The sequence below is a fragment of the Carettochelys insculpta genome, chromosome 7 (assembly GCF_033958435.1).
Source record: "Carettochelys insculpta isolate YL-2023 chromosome 7, ASM3395843v1, whole genome shotgun sequence".
Classification (NCBI taxonomy): Eukaryota; Metazoa; Chordata; order Testudines; family Carettochelyidae; genus Carettochelys; species Carettochelys insculpta.
The window spans coordinates 3,589,640-3,603,078 of record NC_134143.1 but is presented as its reverse complement, the minus strand read 5'-3'; the positions used below and the strand labels follow the sequence as shown (position 1 = coordinate 3,603,078).

The following is a 13,439-nucleotide window of genomic DNA, read 5'->3' as shown; positions in this document are numbered from 1 at the left end:
AATTTCTGCCAGTGTGCATCGGTGGAAGCATTCTATATATAGGTCCAGACTGTTATTTCTACCCTCAGGAGGAGTCCACGTGGAGTTATTCTTCTTATGCTGCTGGGAGGGTGTCTGTGTAATGGTGTGCTGGTCAGTGTTGTGTTGAAAGTATTCTTTGAGTCTGAGATGGCGAAAGTAGGCTTCCAGATCACCGCAGAACTGTATTAGGTTTGTGCGGGTGGTGGGGCAAAAAGAGAGTCGCCAAGAAAGAGCAGACTCTTCTGCTGAGCTGAGTCCCAATAGCATCAACTTCTTAGATGCCAGGATCAGCTTCAACAATGGAATCCTATACACAGCAATGTCCAAAAAAATTCACAGATCACTACACCTATATCTTCACAGATACATAAATCATCTCAAAACACACACACACAAAACCAAACACACAACACACCACAACTAGCCACAGCCAGGCTTCCATAGAACATGCTGAGGAAAAAGTCCAAGATACATTCAAAACCACTGCCAAACAAAGACACTCCAGCAGAGAAGTGGACTGCATCATGGAAGGGTCAAGATCCATATATCCCAAGAGCAACTGCTTCACTGCAGCAACAGAATTCTCTCTAACCCCAATATTACTCCATTCATCTTGTCTCTTTCAGAAATAATCTAATTCTGACCATCTCATTTCACCCACACTTTAATTTTTGAAGACATTCTCAGAAACTGCTAAATTTAGAGATAAATGCTGATTACCATAAATATTAATTTCTATTTATGGTTATTATTCAGAGGCTATAGTTACAGGATGTACAAATATTAATTTCTAGCCACTGCAATTGAAAATACTTGACCTTAAAGGGACACTGTCAAACCGAAATGTAGTCAGTAAAAGAATGCTTTTCAAAGTAGTTTCAGATACTGGTCCTACCAACTTGTGTGTGTTAGAATTATGTTTCGATTTAAAACAAGTTCTTCTCCCCTACTATTTTATGTGAGCTGGTGTGTTGAATATCTGTCTGTGCGTGTGTCTGTGCATTTGTTTTATTTTGCAGAAAGGGGCAGTTTCAATACCTGCCTATGTGCCTGAGCATCTGTTTTGCAGAGGGGGGCAGTTGGAAAGCATGTTTGGCAGTTTAGCAGGTTTGCAAGGTGTCAATTGGGAGAGCTTGCTTCTAGGTGGGCCTTCACGGGCTGATTAGATTGGAGGCAAAGGCTTTGAGCTGGGCCTAACAAGCTAGCAAGCAGCTCTATAAGAAGGCAGCCCCAGCGAACCCTGTGAGCAGTGAGGAGCAGCTAACAGGGAATTTGCCTTAGGGAGGAGCCCCACATCCATTTTCCCTTTCTTATACGGTGTTTCTCTTGTGCCCTTCAAGGAGGCACTAGAAAGATGTCTGAAAAAGGGAAAAAATTGGACAGTGACATGACTGGTGAGAGGTCTGCTGTTGTGAGCTGCATGTTATGTGCCATGTTTATCTTCCTCCCAGACGACAGAAAGGATTTTCTATGTACCAAGTGAAAACTGGTAGCCATTTTAGAAGAGAAGATTAAAGGACTTGAGGTGCAAATATCAACCCTCAGGACCATCAGAGAGGGAGAAGACTTTCTGGACAGAAGGCAACATATAATACTGCAAGAACAGCAGGCTGCTCAAAACAAGGAGGAGAAAACCAGTTCAAGTCTCTCCAATTCCAGTGGAGTTAAGAAACCACTTTCAGACCCTCTCCACAGGCATTACGGTGGAGATAATTGGTGCCAATATCTCACAGGGATTGTATCTGAAGGAGTCCCCACGGTTTCTAAGGCCTGGGATGCACAGTCCTAGGGATGGGAGTTCTATGACCACCACCCCTAAGACAAAAAGGTGGGTGGCAGTGGTCGAGTACTCCCTCCTAAAAGGGACGGAGTCATTCACCTGCCGCCCGGACCTAGAATCCCAGCAAGTTTGCTGCTTGCCTGGAGCTAGAATCCGGGATAGTACAGAGTTTCTGCCAAAAATTGTTAAAGTTGTAGACTATTACCCCTTCCTACTTCCCCATGTCGGAACCAGTGACGCAGCTAAGAGCACCTGTGATGAGATCACAGCAGATTAGATAACCCTAGGAAGAAAGATCAAGGAATATGGTGCACAAGTTGTGTTCTCATCTATCCTCCCTATGGAAGGAAGAGGTTCGCGTAGGGATCATTGAATCACAGAGGTAAATGAGTGGCTGTGTAAGTGGTGTAGCAGGGAAAGATTTGGTTTGACCATGGGATTCTTTTTCATGAATGAGGATTGCTGGGAAGAGCTGGAATCCACCTCACGAAGAGAGGGAAGAGCATCTTTGTGGGCAGGCTTGCAAACCTAGTGAGGAGGGCTTTAAACTAGGTTCATCGGGGAAAGGTGACACAAGCCCTGAGGTAAGTGTGGAAGGAGGCGGAAACAATGAAGTGGGTTTCCTGGGTGAAGAGGAAAATGTGGGCCAATCGGCCCCTTCTCTAAGATGCTTGTACACTAAATGCCAAAAGCCTGGGGAACAAACAGGAAGAATCGGAGGCCCGGGTGCAGTCTAAGAAGTATGAGGTGGTTGGAATAACGGAGACTTGGTGGGACAATTCGCATAACTGGAGCACGGTCACGGAAGGTTATAAACTGTTTAGGAAAGACAGACGGGGAGAAAAGGAGGAGTTGCGCTCTATGTGAGGGAGCAGTATGATTGCTCAGAGCTCCAGTATGAGGAAAGAGAAAATCCAGTTGAGGGTCTTTGGGTTAAACTTAGAGGCGGAAGTAACAGAGGTGATGTTCTGGTTGGTGTCTGCTATAGACTGCCAGATCAGGGAGATGAGATAGATGAGGCTTTCTTCAGGCAGCGAAGTGAAGCTTCGAAATTACAGGCCCTGGTTCTCATGGGAGACGTTAATCATCCAGACTTTTCTTGGGAGATAATACATCAGCACGCAGACAATCCAGGAAGTTTTTGGAGAATGCTGGGGATAACTTCTTAGTACAAGCACTGAAGGAACCGACCAGGGGCCATGTGCAACTTGACCTGCTGCTCACAAACAGGGAAAACTAGTAGAAGAAGTAGAAGTGGGAGGAGACCTGAGCTGCAGCAACCATGAGATCGTAGATTTCAGGATCTGGACAAAACCAAGAAAGATGAGCAGTAACATACAGACCCTTGATTTCAGCACAGCAGACTTCGACTCCCTGAGAGAATGGACGAGCAGGATCCCTTGGGAAATGAACGTGAACAGGAAAAGAGTTGAAGACACCCAGCAGTATTTTAAAGAAGTCTTACTGAAGGCACAGAAACAAATCATCCCGCTGCATAGTAAGAAATGCAGACATGGTAGGCAACCAGCTTGGCTTACCAGGGAAATCCTTAGTCAGCTCCAATTCAAAAAGGATGCATACAAGAAATGGAAACACGGACAGCTAAGGAGTATAAACGTATGGCTGGAGAATGCCGGGCAGTAATCAGGAAAGCGAAAGCACAATTGGAACTGCAGCTGGCAAGGGATGTGAAGAGTAACAAGAAGGGTTTCTACAGGCATGTTAACAATAAATGGGTTACCAGAGAAGGTGTGGGGTCGTTACTGGATGAGGGAAGGTAACCTAGTGACAGATGATGTAGGAAAAGCTGAAGTACTCAATTTTGTTTTGCCTCAGTCTTCACAAATTCAACTTCCACATGATGGTCCTAGACAACGTACTAGGGGAAGGTGGAGGGCAGCCATCTGTAGGGAAGGAACAAGTTCTGAGCTAGCTAGAAAAACTAGATGTTCACAAGTCCATGGGTCTGTATTTAATGCACCCAAGGGTACTAAGGGAATTGGCAGAGGTCATTGCTGAACTTTTGGCCATTATCGCTGAAGACCCTTGACGATCAGGAGATCCCAGATGACTGGAAAACGGCAAATGTAGTACCCATCTTTAAAAAAGGAAAGCAGGACAATCCAAGGAACTATAGACCGGTCAGCCTTACTTCAATCCCTGGGAAAATAATGGATGGAATCCTCAAGGAATCCATTCTGGAGCACTTGGAAGAGGGGAAAGTGATCAAAAGCAGCCAACATGGATTCACCAGGAGCAAGTCCTGCCTCACCAATCTGATTAGCTTCTATGACGAGGTAACCTGGATAAACTGGAGGACTGGGCCAAAAGAAATTTGATGCAGTTCAACAAGGAGAAGTGTAGAGTCCTGCACCTGGGGCGGAAGAACCCCAAGCATTGTTACATGCTAGGGACCAACTGGCTCAGCAGCAGTACAATGGAAAGGGACCTTATGGTGGATGAAAGACTGGATATGAGTAAACAGTGTGCCCTTACAGCCAAGAAGGCTAATGGCATAGGAGAGTGCATTAGGAGGAACATTTCAAGCAGATCTGGAGAAGTAGTTATTCCCCTCTGTTCGGCACTGGTGAGGCCACATCTGGAACACTGTGTCCAGCTTTGGGCTCCCCAGTATAAAAAGGATGTGGATTTGCTGGAGCAGGTTCAGCAGAGGGCAACAAAAATGATTAAGGGGCTGGAGCACAAGACCTATGAGGACAGGCTGAGGGATTTGGGTTTGTTTAGTTTACAGAAGAGAAGACTTAGGGGTGATTTAATAGCAGCCTTCAACTTCCTGAAGGGGAGCTCTGAAGAGGAAGGTGAGAAACTGTTCTCAGTGGTGTCAGATGGCAGAACAAGGAGTAATGGTCTGAAGTTCAAGAGAGAGAGGTGTAGGTTAGATATTAAGAAAAACTACTTCCCCAGGAGGCTGGTGAAGCACTGGAATGTGTTGCCTGGAGAGGTGGTGGATTCTTCATCCCTTGAGATTTTTAAGTCCCGGATGGACAAGGTTCTGGCTGGGATGACTTAGTGGGGGTTGATCCTGCTTGAAGCAGGGAACTGGACTAGATGAGCTCCTGAGGTCCCTTCCAGCCCTGTGATTCTGTGAAAATGCACACACAAACAACAGAAGACGACAAAAGTGAAATATGCAATTCACAAACTGTTGTGAACTGCGCAGCCATGTATTATAAACCTACTGCTCTTTTCCAAATCACAGTGTAATATCCAATATTTACAGGCGTGAGAAGTGCCACAGAACATAAATGGTGACAACTAGACTGCATTTAAAGTTCTAAATAGTTTATTTGGCTTGTGTTGTTTGTAACACTGCTCAATAAGTTTGCTCGTTTAGGAAGGCAAAGTTCATAAGCCAGCAGCGTCTAACTCAAAATCCACTGCTGACAAGGTTAGAAAAAAAGTTTAAAACACCTAAATGTTAACATCCATAGACCCTAACGAAACACCACAAACTCGCACAGCGTCTGAGGAAGTGATTTCACTTCACGTACGTTCTGCCGAGCCACTTCCCGCGCGGAAAGCGCAGTCCTGCTAACCGCGAGGCCGCCTCGCCTCGCCTCGCCTCACGGGCGCCAACACATCAGCTCCAGGTGCGCAGGGGATTCAGCTGCGCGCACACAACAGACCTGCACCCGCTGGCAGAATGAACCCAACAGTCCTTGGCGGACGCACGGGCAGAGTCCGCACAAACATCGCAACCTCCAATTCACCTTCTCCAGCATTCGCCTCTCCGTCTCCATCCCCGCCGCCTCCAGCTGCTCCTCCTCCTGCAGCATCGAAGGTGTAATCACCGCCGCGCCCTCTTGCTCTCCCATGTCTGCGCCCGGGTGCCCTGCAACGGCACGAGCACCGCAAATGACCCCGGCGAGCAGAGAGGAGGGCGGCAGGGGCTCCTCGCCGCGCCGTGTCAGGCGCACGCGCGGAGGTGTCAGCGCGCGGCGCGGGGAAGGTTCCCCCCCCCGGTGGCTGCGCCGACCCCCAGCTCTTCGCAGCCATTTCCTCCCCCACTGCCCCGCACCCCCCCCCAGCCCTGCTCCGAGCCCGCCCCCCGCGCGCGCGCGCGCCCCTCCCGGCCCCCCCGCATCGGCCCCGCCCGCCGCGAGAGGAGAGCGGCGCTCACCGCCGCTGCTCGGGACGCTGCGCGCCGGCATAGCCAGGGGCTGGCGCCGAAGATCCGCTCCCCTCACACGAACTCCCGCGCCCGGGCTCAGACCGCGCGCCCGCCGGAGCTCCGGTATCGCGAGAGCATCTGCGAAAAACGCGCCTTCCCCAAGCACCGCGAGACGCAGATCTCTCGCGAGGGCGCGGGGCGCCGCGGGCGGCTGGGTCCGGGCGGGCGGGGGTCGCTCTGCCTCGTCCCGCCCCCTCCCCAGCCCCGGCCTGCAGCTCCCAGCGCCGGGCGGGGGCCGCTCTCCCGTCACCGCTTCCCTGCCGGCTCAGCGCCGCCCAACGGCTCCCCGGGGCGGGGGAGGGGCGCCGCCCAGCGGGTCCCCCTGGCAGACACTCCCACGTGGCTGTGTGGCCATCGGCCCTGCCCCAGTGTGCCCCGCCCCCCCTTCCTGCTGGGACCCTGTTCCCCTGGGCCCCGGCCCCGCCGCCGAGCAGCCAGTGCCTGCTTAGGCCTCCGTTGCACTGAGCACTGCTGAGCCGTGGGCTCCTTTTCTGCTGCACGGCTACCTGGCGGGTCGGTGCCCAGCCCGTGGCAGTGCCTGGGCCTCTTCTGTGCCAAGTGTAGCGCTCTGCACTGGCTGCTCTTGAACCTCAGCGGGTTACTTTTGGCCCAATCCTCCAATTTATCTAGGTCACTCGGGGTCCTATCCCTCCCCTCCAGTATATCTCACTCTCCGCCTAGCTTAATATCATCTGCAAATTTGTGCTGGGGGAGCAATCCATTCCTTCACCCAGGTCATTAACAAAGATGTTGAACAATACTGGCCCTAGCGCTGATTCTTGGGGCACCCCACTTGAAAATGACCACCAGATCACTATCCATGGGGCTCAATCATCTAGCCAGCTTTCTATCCATCTTGCAGTCCATGTATCCAATCCAGACTTCCTTAACTTATGGGCAAAAATGCTGTGGGAGACTGTACCAAAAGCTTTGCTAAAGTCAAGGTATATGACATCCACTGCCTTCCCCACATCCAAGCTGTGTCTACACGTGCACGCTACTTCGAAGTAGCGGCACTAACTTCGAAATAGCGCCCGTCGCGGCTACAGGCGTCGGGCGCTATTTCGAAGTTAACTTCGACGTTAGGCGGCGAGACGTCGAAGTCGCTAACCTCATGAGGGGATCGGAATAGCGCCCTACTTCGACGTTCAACGTCGAAGTAGGGACCGTGTAGACGATCTGCGTCCCACAACGTCGAAATTGCTGGGTCCTTCATGGCGGCCATCAGCTGGGGGGTTGAGAGATGCTCTCTCTCCAGCCCCTGCGGGGCTCTATGGTCACCGTGGGCAGCAGCCCTTAGCCCAGGGTTTCTGGCTGCTGCTGCGGCAGCTGGGGATCCATGCTGCATGCACAGGGTCTGCAACCAGTTGTCAGCTCTGTGTGTCTTGTGTTGTTTAGTGCAACTGTGTCTGGGAGGGGCCCTTTAAGGGAGCGGCTTGCTGTTGAGTCCGCCCTGTGACCCTGTCTGCAGCTGTGCCTGGCACCCTTATTTCGATGTGTGCTACTTTGGCGTGTAGACGTACCCTCGCAGCGCCTATTTCGATGTGGTGCCGTGCAACGTCGAAGTTGAACATCGACGTTGCCAGCCCTGGAGGACGTGTAGACGTGTAGTTGTTACATCGAAATAATCTATTTCGATGTTGGCTTCACGTGTAGACGTAGCCCCAGAGAGCCAAAGACCTCATCATGGAAGCTAATCAGATGGGTTCAGGCACGACTTGCCCTTGGTGAATCCACATCGACTATTCTTGATCACTTTCCCCCCTTACAAGTGCCTCAAAATGGATTCTTTGAGGATCCCCTCCATGATTTTTACAGGGACTGAGGTAAGGCTGACTGGTCTATAATTCACTGAATTGTAATTGTCTTTCTTTACTTTTTTAAAGATGGGCACTATATTTGGCTTTTTCCAGTCATCTGGGACATCTCCTGATAGCCACGAAATTTCAAAGATTATGGCTAAAGGTTCTGCAATGACATTTGCTGATTCCCTCAGTACCCTTGGAGGCATTAAATCTGGACCCATGGATATATGTGTTTCTACCTTTTCTAAATAGCCCTTAACCTGTTCTTTCCCCATCAAGGGCTCCCCAGGTCCTTCCCAGACTGTATTTTTTAGTGCAGTAGCCTGGGAGCTGGCCTTGTCCATGAAGATAGAGGCAAAAAAAGCACTGAATACTGCAGGTTTTCCCATATCATCTGTCCCTAGGTTAACTCCCATATCCAGTAATGGCTCCATACCCTCCATGATCACAAATTGTTAACATCTGTAGAAACCTCAAATTTTTGATTTCGAAATTTCGATTCCTCAGCTCTCGTCCCCTATTACCACTTCTCTACTTAAGATACATTGATGACATCTTTATGATTTGGACCCATGGTACAGAGGCTCTAGAGGAATTCCACAGAGACTTTAACAATCTACACCCCACCATCAACTTATGCCTCGATTACAACATGCAAGAGATACATTTCCTGGACACTACAGTACTAATCAAGGATGGCCTCATCAGTACCACACTGTACCGAAAACCTACTGATCGCTGTACTTATCTACACCCTTCTAGTTTCCATCCTGCACATGTGACTAGATCCGTTGTCTACAGTCAAGCTCTTAGGTACAATCGCATTTGCTCTGATCCAGCTGACGGAGACCAAAAACTACAAGAACTTTACCAAATATTCACAAACCTGAATTACCCACCAGGAGAAGTAAAAAAACAAATCGACAAGGCCAGACGCATACCCAGAGACCAGCTACTCCAAGATCGGCCCAAAAAAGCCAAGAACAGAACACCACTGGTCATCACCTACAGCCCCCAACTCAGACCACTGCAACGAATTATTAAAGACCTACAACCTATTCTTAATCAGGATGCCACACTCCAGAAGGCCCTGGGTGACATGCCTGTTCTTTCCTACAGACAACCTCCCAACCTCATGAGGATCCTCACTAACAGCCCCAGTCTCTACCCCAGGAACACCAGTCCTGGAACCTTTCCCTGCAACAAAGCCCGCTGCCAGCTTTGTCCACATATCTTCTCTGGAAATACCATCACTGGACCTAACCAGGTTACTCACAGAATCACGGGCACTTTCTCATGCTCCTCTACTAACATCACATATGCCGTCATGGGCCAACAATGCCCAGGTGCTTTGTATATTGGACAGACTTCTAACTCCCTTAGACAAAGGGTCAACGGGCACAAAACAGATATCAAAACACTCCAGATCCACAAACCACTTAGTCAACATTTTAATGGAATGGGGCATTCTGTCAATGACCTCAAGGTATGTGTGTTACTGAAGAGAAATTATCGCTCCGTTTTAGAAAGAGAAGTGGACGAGCTGACTTTTATATTCAAATTCGGCACATTAACACACGGTTTAAATCGTGATGGGAACTTTCTGAGTCACTATAGGGGCTCATCTGCATACTTGGCTCAATCTAATTCTTGATCTCCCACCCCACCCCTCCACTCTCTGATTTGCTCACCTTGATTATCTTTTTCTGATTTGTCCTCCTTGCTTACTGTTTTTGGTTCTCTGTGTCTTAAATATTGAGTCTGGTCTGGTCTGGCTATGGTCTGAAGAAGTGGGTCTGTCTGACGAAAGCTCACCTAATAAACTATTTTGCTCGTCTTTAAAGTGCTACTTGACTGCTTTTTGTTTTGATAGTGTATAGACTAGCACGGCTTCCTCTCTGTTACTATTCAATCTGTAAAAACCCTTCTTGTTACCCGTCACATCCCTTGCTAGCTGGAGTTCCAGTTATGCTTTCACCTTCCTGAGTACTCCCCTGCATTCTTCAGCCATCTATGTATACTCCTCCTTAGTCATCTCTCCAAGTTTTCACTTCTTATATGCATTCTTTTTGAGTTTAAGCTTGCCCAGGGTTTCTCTGGAAAGCCAAGCTGGTTGCCTACCATGTTTGCTTTTCTTACTGCTCATTGGGCTAGTTTGTTCCTGTGCCTTCAACAAGGCTTCTTTAAAATAGTGCCAGTTCTCCTGAACTGCTTTCCACTTCATATTTGCTTCCCAGGAGATCCTGCCCATCAGTCTGTCAGGGAGCTGAAGTCTGCTCTTCTGAAATCAAGGGTCTTTATTTTACTGCTCACCTTTTACCCCTTTTGTGAGGATCCTGAAATCTGCCATCTCATGATCATTGCAGCCCAAGTTGCCACTTACTTCTATTTCTTCTGCTCGTTCTTTCCTTTTGTGAGCAGCAGGTCAAGCCGCGTACAGCCCATAGTCAGTTCCTTCAGCACTTGTACCAAGAGGTTATCCCCAACATTCTGAAAAAGCTTCCTGGATTGTCTGTGTGCTGCTGTATTGGTCTCCCAACAAATGTCAGGTGATTAAAGTCTTTCACGAGAGCCAGAGCCTGTGATTTGGAAGCTTCTCTTAGTTGTCTGAAGAAATGCTCATCCACCTCATCCACCTTATGTGGTGGTCTATAGCAGACACCAAGCACAACATCACCTCTTACTTCCTCCTCTAAGCTTAATCCAAAGACTCTCAACTGGCTTTTCTCTCTCCATATGCTGGAGCTCATACTCATAATCAATAATCATAACCTATTATCCCTTTTATTGTCCACTGGGTCCACTGCCCGATTAGCTCTTTCTGCATAATCCCTTCTCCCCACTCCTTGGTGTCTTCAGCCCATTAACCGCTTCCTCCCCAGAGCTATCTCCCCATTCTGACCTACCCATTGCTGCCATACCATTAATTGTTTCTGTAGCAAATTCAGGCAAACATACACAGGAAAAGCAAAGAATTTGCACAGCCCTGCAGGCTTGAGCCATGGATTATGCAAATATGATAGGCAACGAGACTGTCTTAACAGAAAATAAGGAGATATACCTATTTCGTAGAATGGGAAGGGACCTTCAGAGGTCATCAAGTCCAGTCCCCTGCACTCACAGCAGGACCTGTCACCATCCCTGACAATTTTATTTATTTATTTATAATATATTGGCCCCAAATCCCTTTCTCAAGGATTGATCTCACAACTCTGGGTTTAGCAGGCCAATGCTCAAACCACTGAGTTATCCCACAAAAAGGAAGCTTACAATAAGTGGAAACTTGGACAGACGACTAGGAAAGAGTATAAATGTGTTGCTTGAATATACAGGGGTGTAATCAGAAAGGCCAAAGCATACCTGGAGTTGCAGCTAGCAAGGAATGGAATAAGGGAATCAGAAAGGTTTCCACAGGCATGTTAGCAATAAAAGGCTGGTCGGGGAAGGTGCGGACCCCTTACTGAATGAGGAAGAAACAATGAGAAGTTCTGTGGCACCTTATAGATTAGCAGATTTTTTGGAGTGTAGGATTTTGTGGGCAAAGACACACTTTGTCAGATGCCACAGGACTTTTGCAGATACAGACTAACACAGCTACCCTTCTGAATGAGGGAGGTAACCTAGTGACAGATGATGGGAAAAAGCTGAAGTACTCAATTTTTTTTTTTTGCCTCTATCTTTACAGACATGGTCAGCTCCCAGAATGCTGCACTAAACAGCACAAATGCATTCTGGGCACAAGCAACCATTATGTTAATAGAATCATAGGAAAGTAGGGTTGCAAGGGATCTTGAGAGGTTCTCTTGTGCATCTCCTATGCTGATGCATGGTGTCATTAGGCTAGATCAGGATAAAGTTTATTGCATCAGAGCCCCCTTTTGACAAACAAAATTACTACGAGCCCAGGAAGTGGGACTGGAGCCCAGGAAGTGGGACTGAAGCCCAAGCCCCACCACCTAGGCAGGGGAGTCAAAGCCAAAGTTTCGTTGTTCTCTAGGATGCCAAAGCCCTGGGCAGCGTGGCTTGGACTTTGGCTTCAGCTCTGCACCCCAGCAAGTCTAAGACCATCACTAATGACTTCATTAGAATGGGGTCTTGGCCCACAGTTTGAGAGCTGCTGAGCGAGACCATCCTGACTGCTGTTTATGTCTTAGCATTTCCTCCAGTGGTACTTTGGAAAGTACCATATCAGTGGCCACTATTGACCCTCGTGGTTGTCGTAGTGTAGTGCCTTTCAGAGACTGTGGCCACACTTGGCCAAAATTCTTAAATGGCCATGCTAATGGCCAAATTGAAGAATACTAATGAGGTGCTGAAATGAATATTTAGCAGCTCATTAGCATGCCACTGGCCACAGTGCTTTGAAAGTGCCGTGTTTCGCTCATACACAGCTCAGCTACACAGGGGTCCTTTTCGAAAGCATCCCGCAGATTTCAAAATCCCCTTATCAGCTGATAGGAGTGAGGGGATTTTGATGTTTGCAGGGTCCTTTCAAAAAGGACCCCTGTGTAGCTGACCCATGCGCCAGCAAAACACGGCACTTTTGACATGCTGCAGCTGGCAGCATGCAAATGAGGTGCTGAATATTCATCTCAGCACCTCATTAGTATTCTTCGATTTGGCCATTAGCATGGCCATTTCGAAATTTTGGCCAAGTGTGGCCACAGCCAGAATGTCAGTGACTGCAGGGGCTATGAACAGATCCTCTGACTCGGAACCAGAGACCACTATCATTTAAATCAACTGTCAGAGATTTAACATCAGTCGATCTGTTTTCATTCAATCCACGAGAGGGCAGCATGATAATTACAAACTAGCTAGATCAGTAAAAAAGCATTAACTCTCCTGTAGTGCTCAATACAGCCTAAGATTTTACAAATGCCAGCCTCCCAAGAGCAAGCAGGGATACAAACCATCTTTTCCAAGGGGAAAAAAATCATATGATGACAATGTTGCTGAATAACAAGTCAAGAGCCTTTTATGTTTGAATTCCTTCAGTGCATTTGAAGTTGCTTTAGTCAGGCAGACAGAATGAAAGTGCGAGTGGACTATGTGCTCTCTCCAAGGCATCCTTCAGTCTGCGTAGACTATGGATCGCGCCCTTCGTAACTCCATTTAAGATCATCATTTGCAGCGTTGAGTGTGACTGTGGAGGCCAACACAAGAGTGACAGTCCTTGCTACATCTGCTGCATATGTAGTGGGTGTCTGGCAGGTCCTTGCTGTCCTTTCTACGGGCTCGCTTCTCCTGTGCTAGCTGTCTGATCTTCATCTCGCCCTTCTGCAGGCCCTTGTGTAGTTCCTGCTTCCAGCTGCTGCAGTCATCTGCCAGCTCTTCCCAACTATCTGGGTTGATGTCTACCTCCTTGAAGTCCCTCTTACAGATGTTTTTGTAGCGCAATTGGGGGCGTCCAGGAGGTCTTTTGCCAGAGGCTAGCTTGCCATACAGGATGTCTTTTGGGATCCTTCCATCATTCATCCCGTGGACGTGGCCAAGCCAGCGGAGCCGCTGCTGCCTGAGGAGGGTATGCATGGTTGGAATTCGAGCTTGCTCGAGGACGGTGTTGTTGGACACTCTGTCCTTCCATGATATCCTAAGAATGCGCCTGAGGCAGCGCAGCTGGAAGACATTCAGCCACTTT

At 48.5% G+C, this 13,439-nt stretch overlaps 1 protein-coding gene across 3 annotated transcripts in view; it reads right to left on the bottom strand.

Annotated features, from left to right (window-relative positions):
* Positions 1-6,210, bottom strand: part of HELLS (helicase, lymphoid specific) — an 81,235-nt gene extending 75,025 nt beyond the window's left edge. The window contains exons 1-2 of one of the 3 annotated variants that reach the window (XM_074999601.1): positions 5,943-6,210; positions 5,533-5,654 (exon numbers count right to left, since the gene is read on the bottom strand). In XM_074999601.1, the coding sequence (XP_074855702.1) occupies positions 5,533-5,654; positions 5,943-5,973 (153 nt within the window). In that variant the 5' untranslated portion in view covers positions 5,974-6,210. The remainder of the gene's footprint in view (positions 1-5,532; positions 5,655-5,942) is intronic. The other 2 variants (XM_074999597.1, XM_074999598.1) reach the window with 2 other exon arrangements.
* Positions 6,211-13,439: the final 7,229 nt, after the last annotated feature.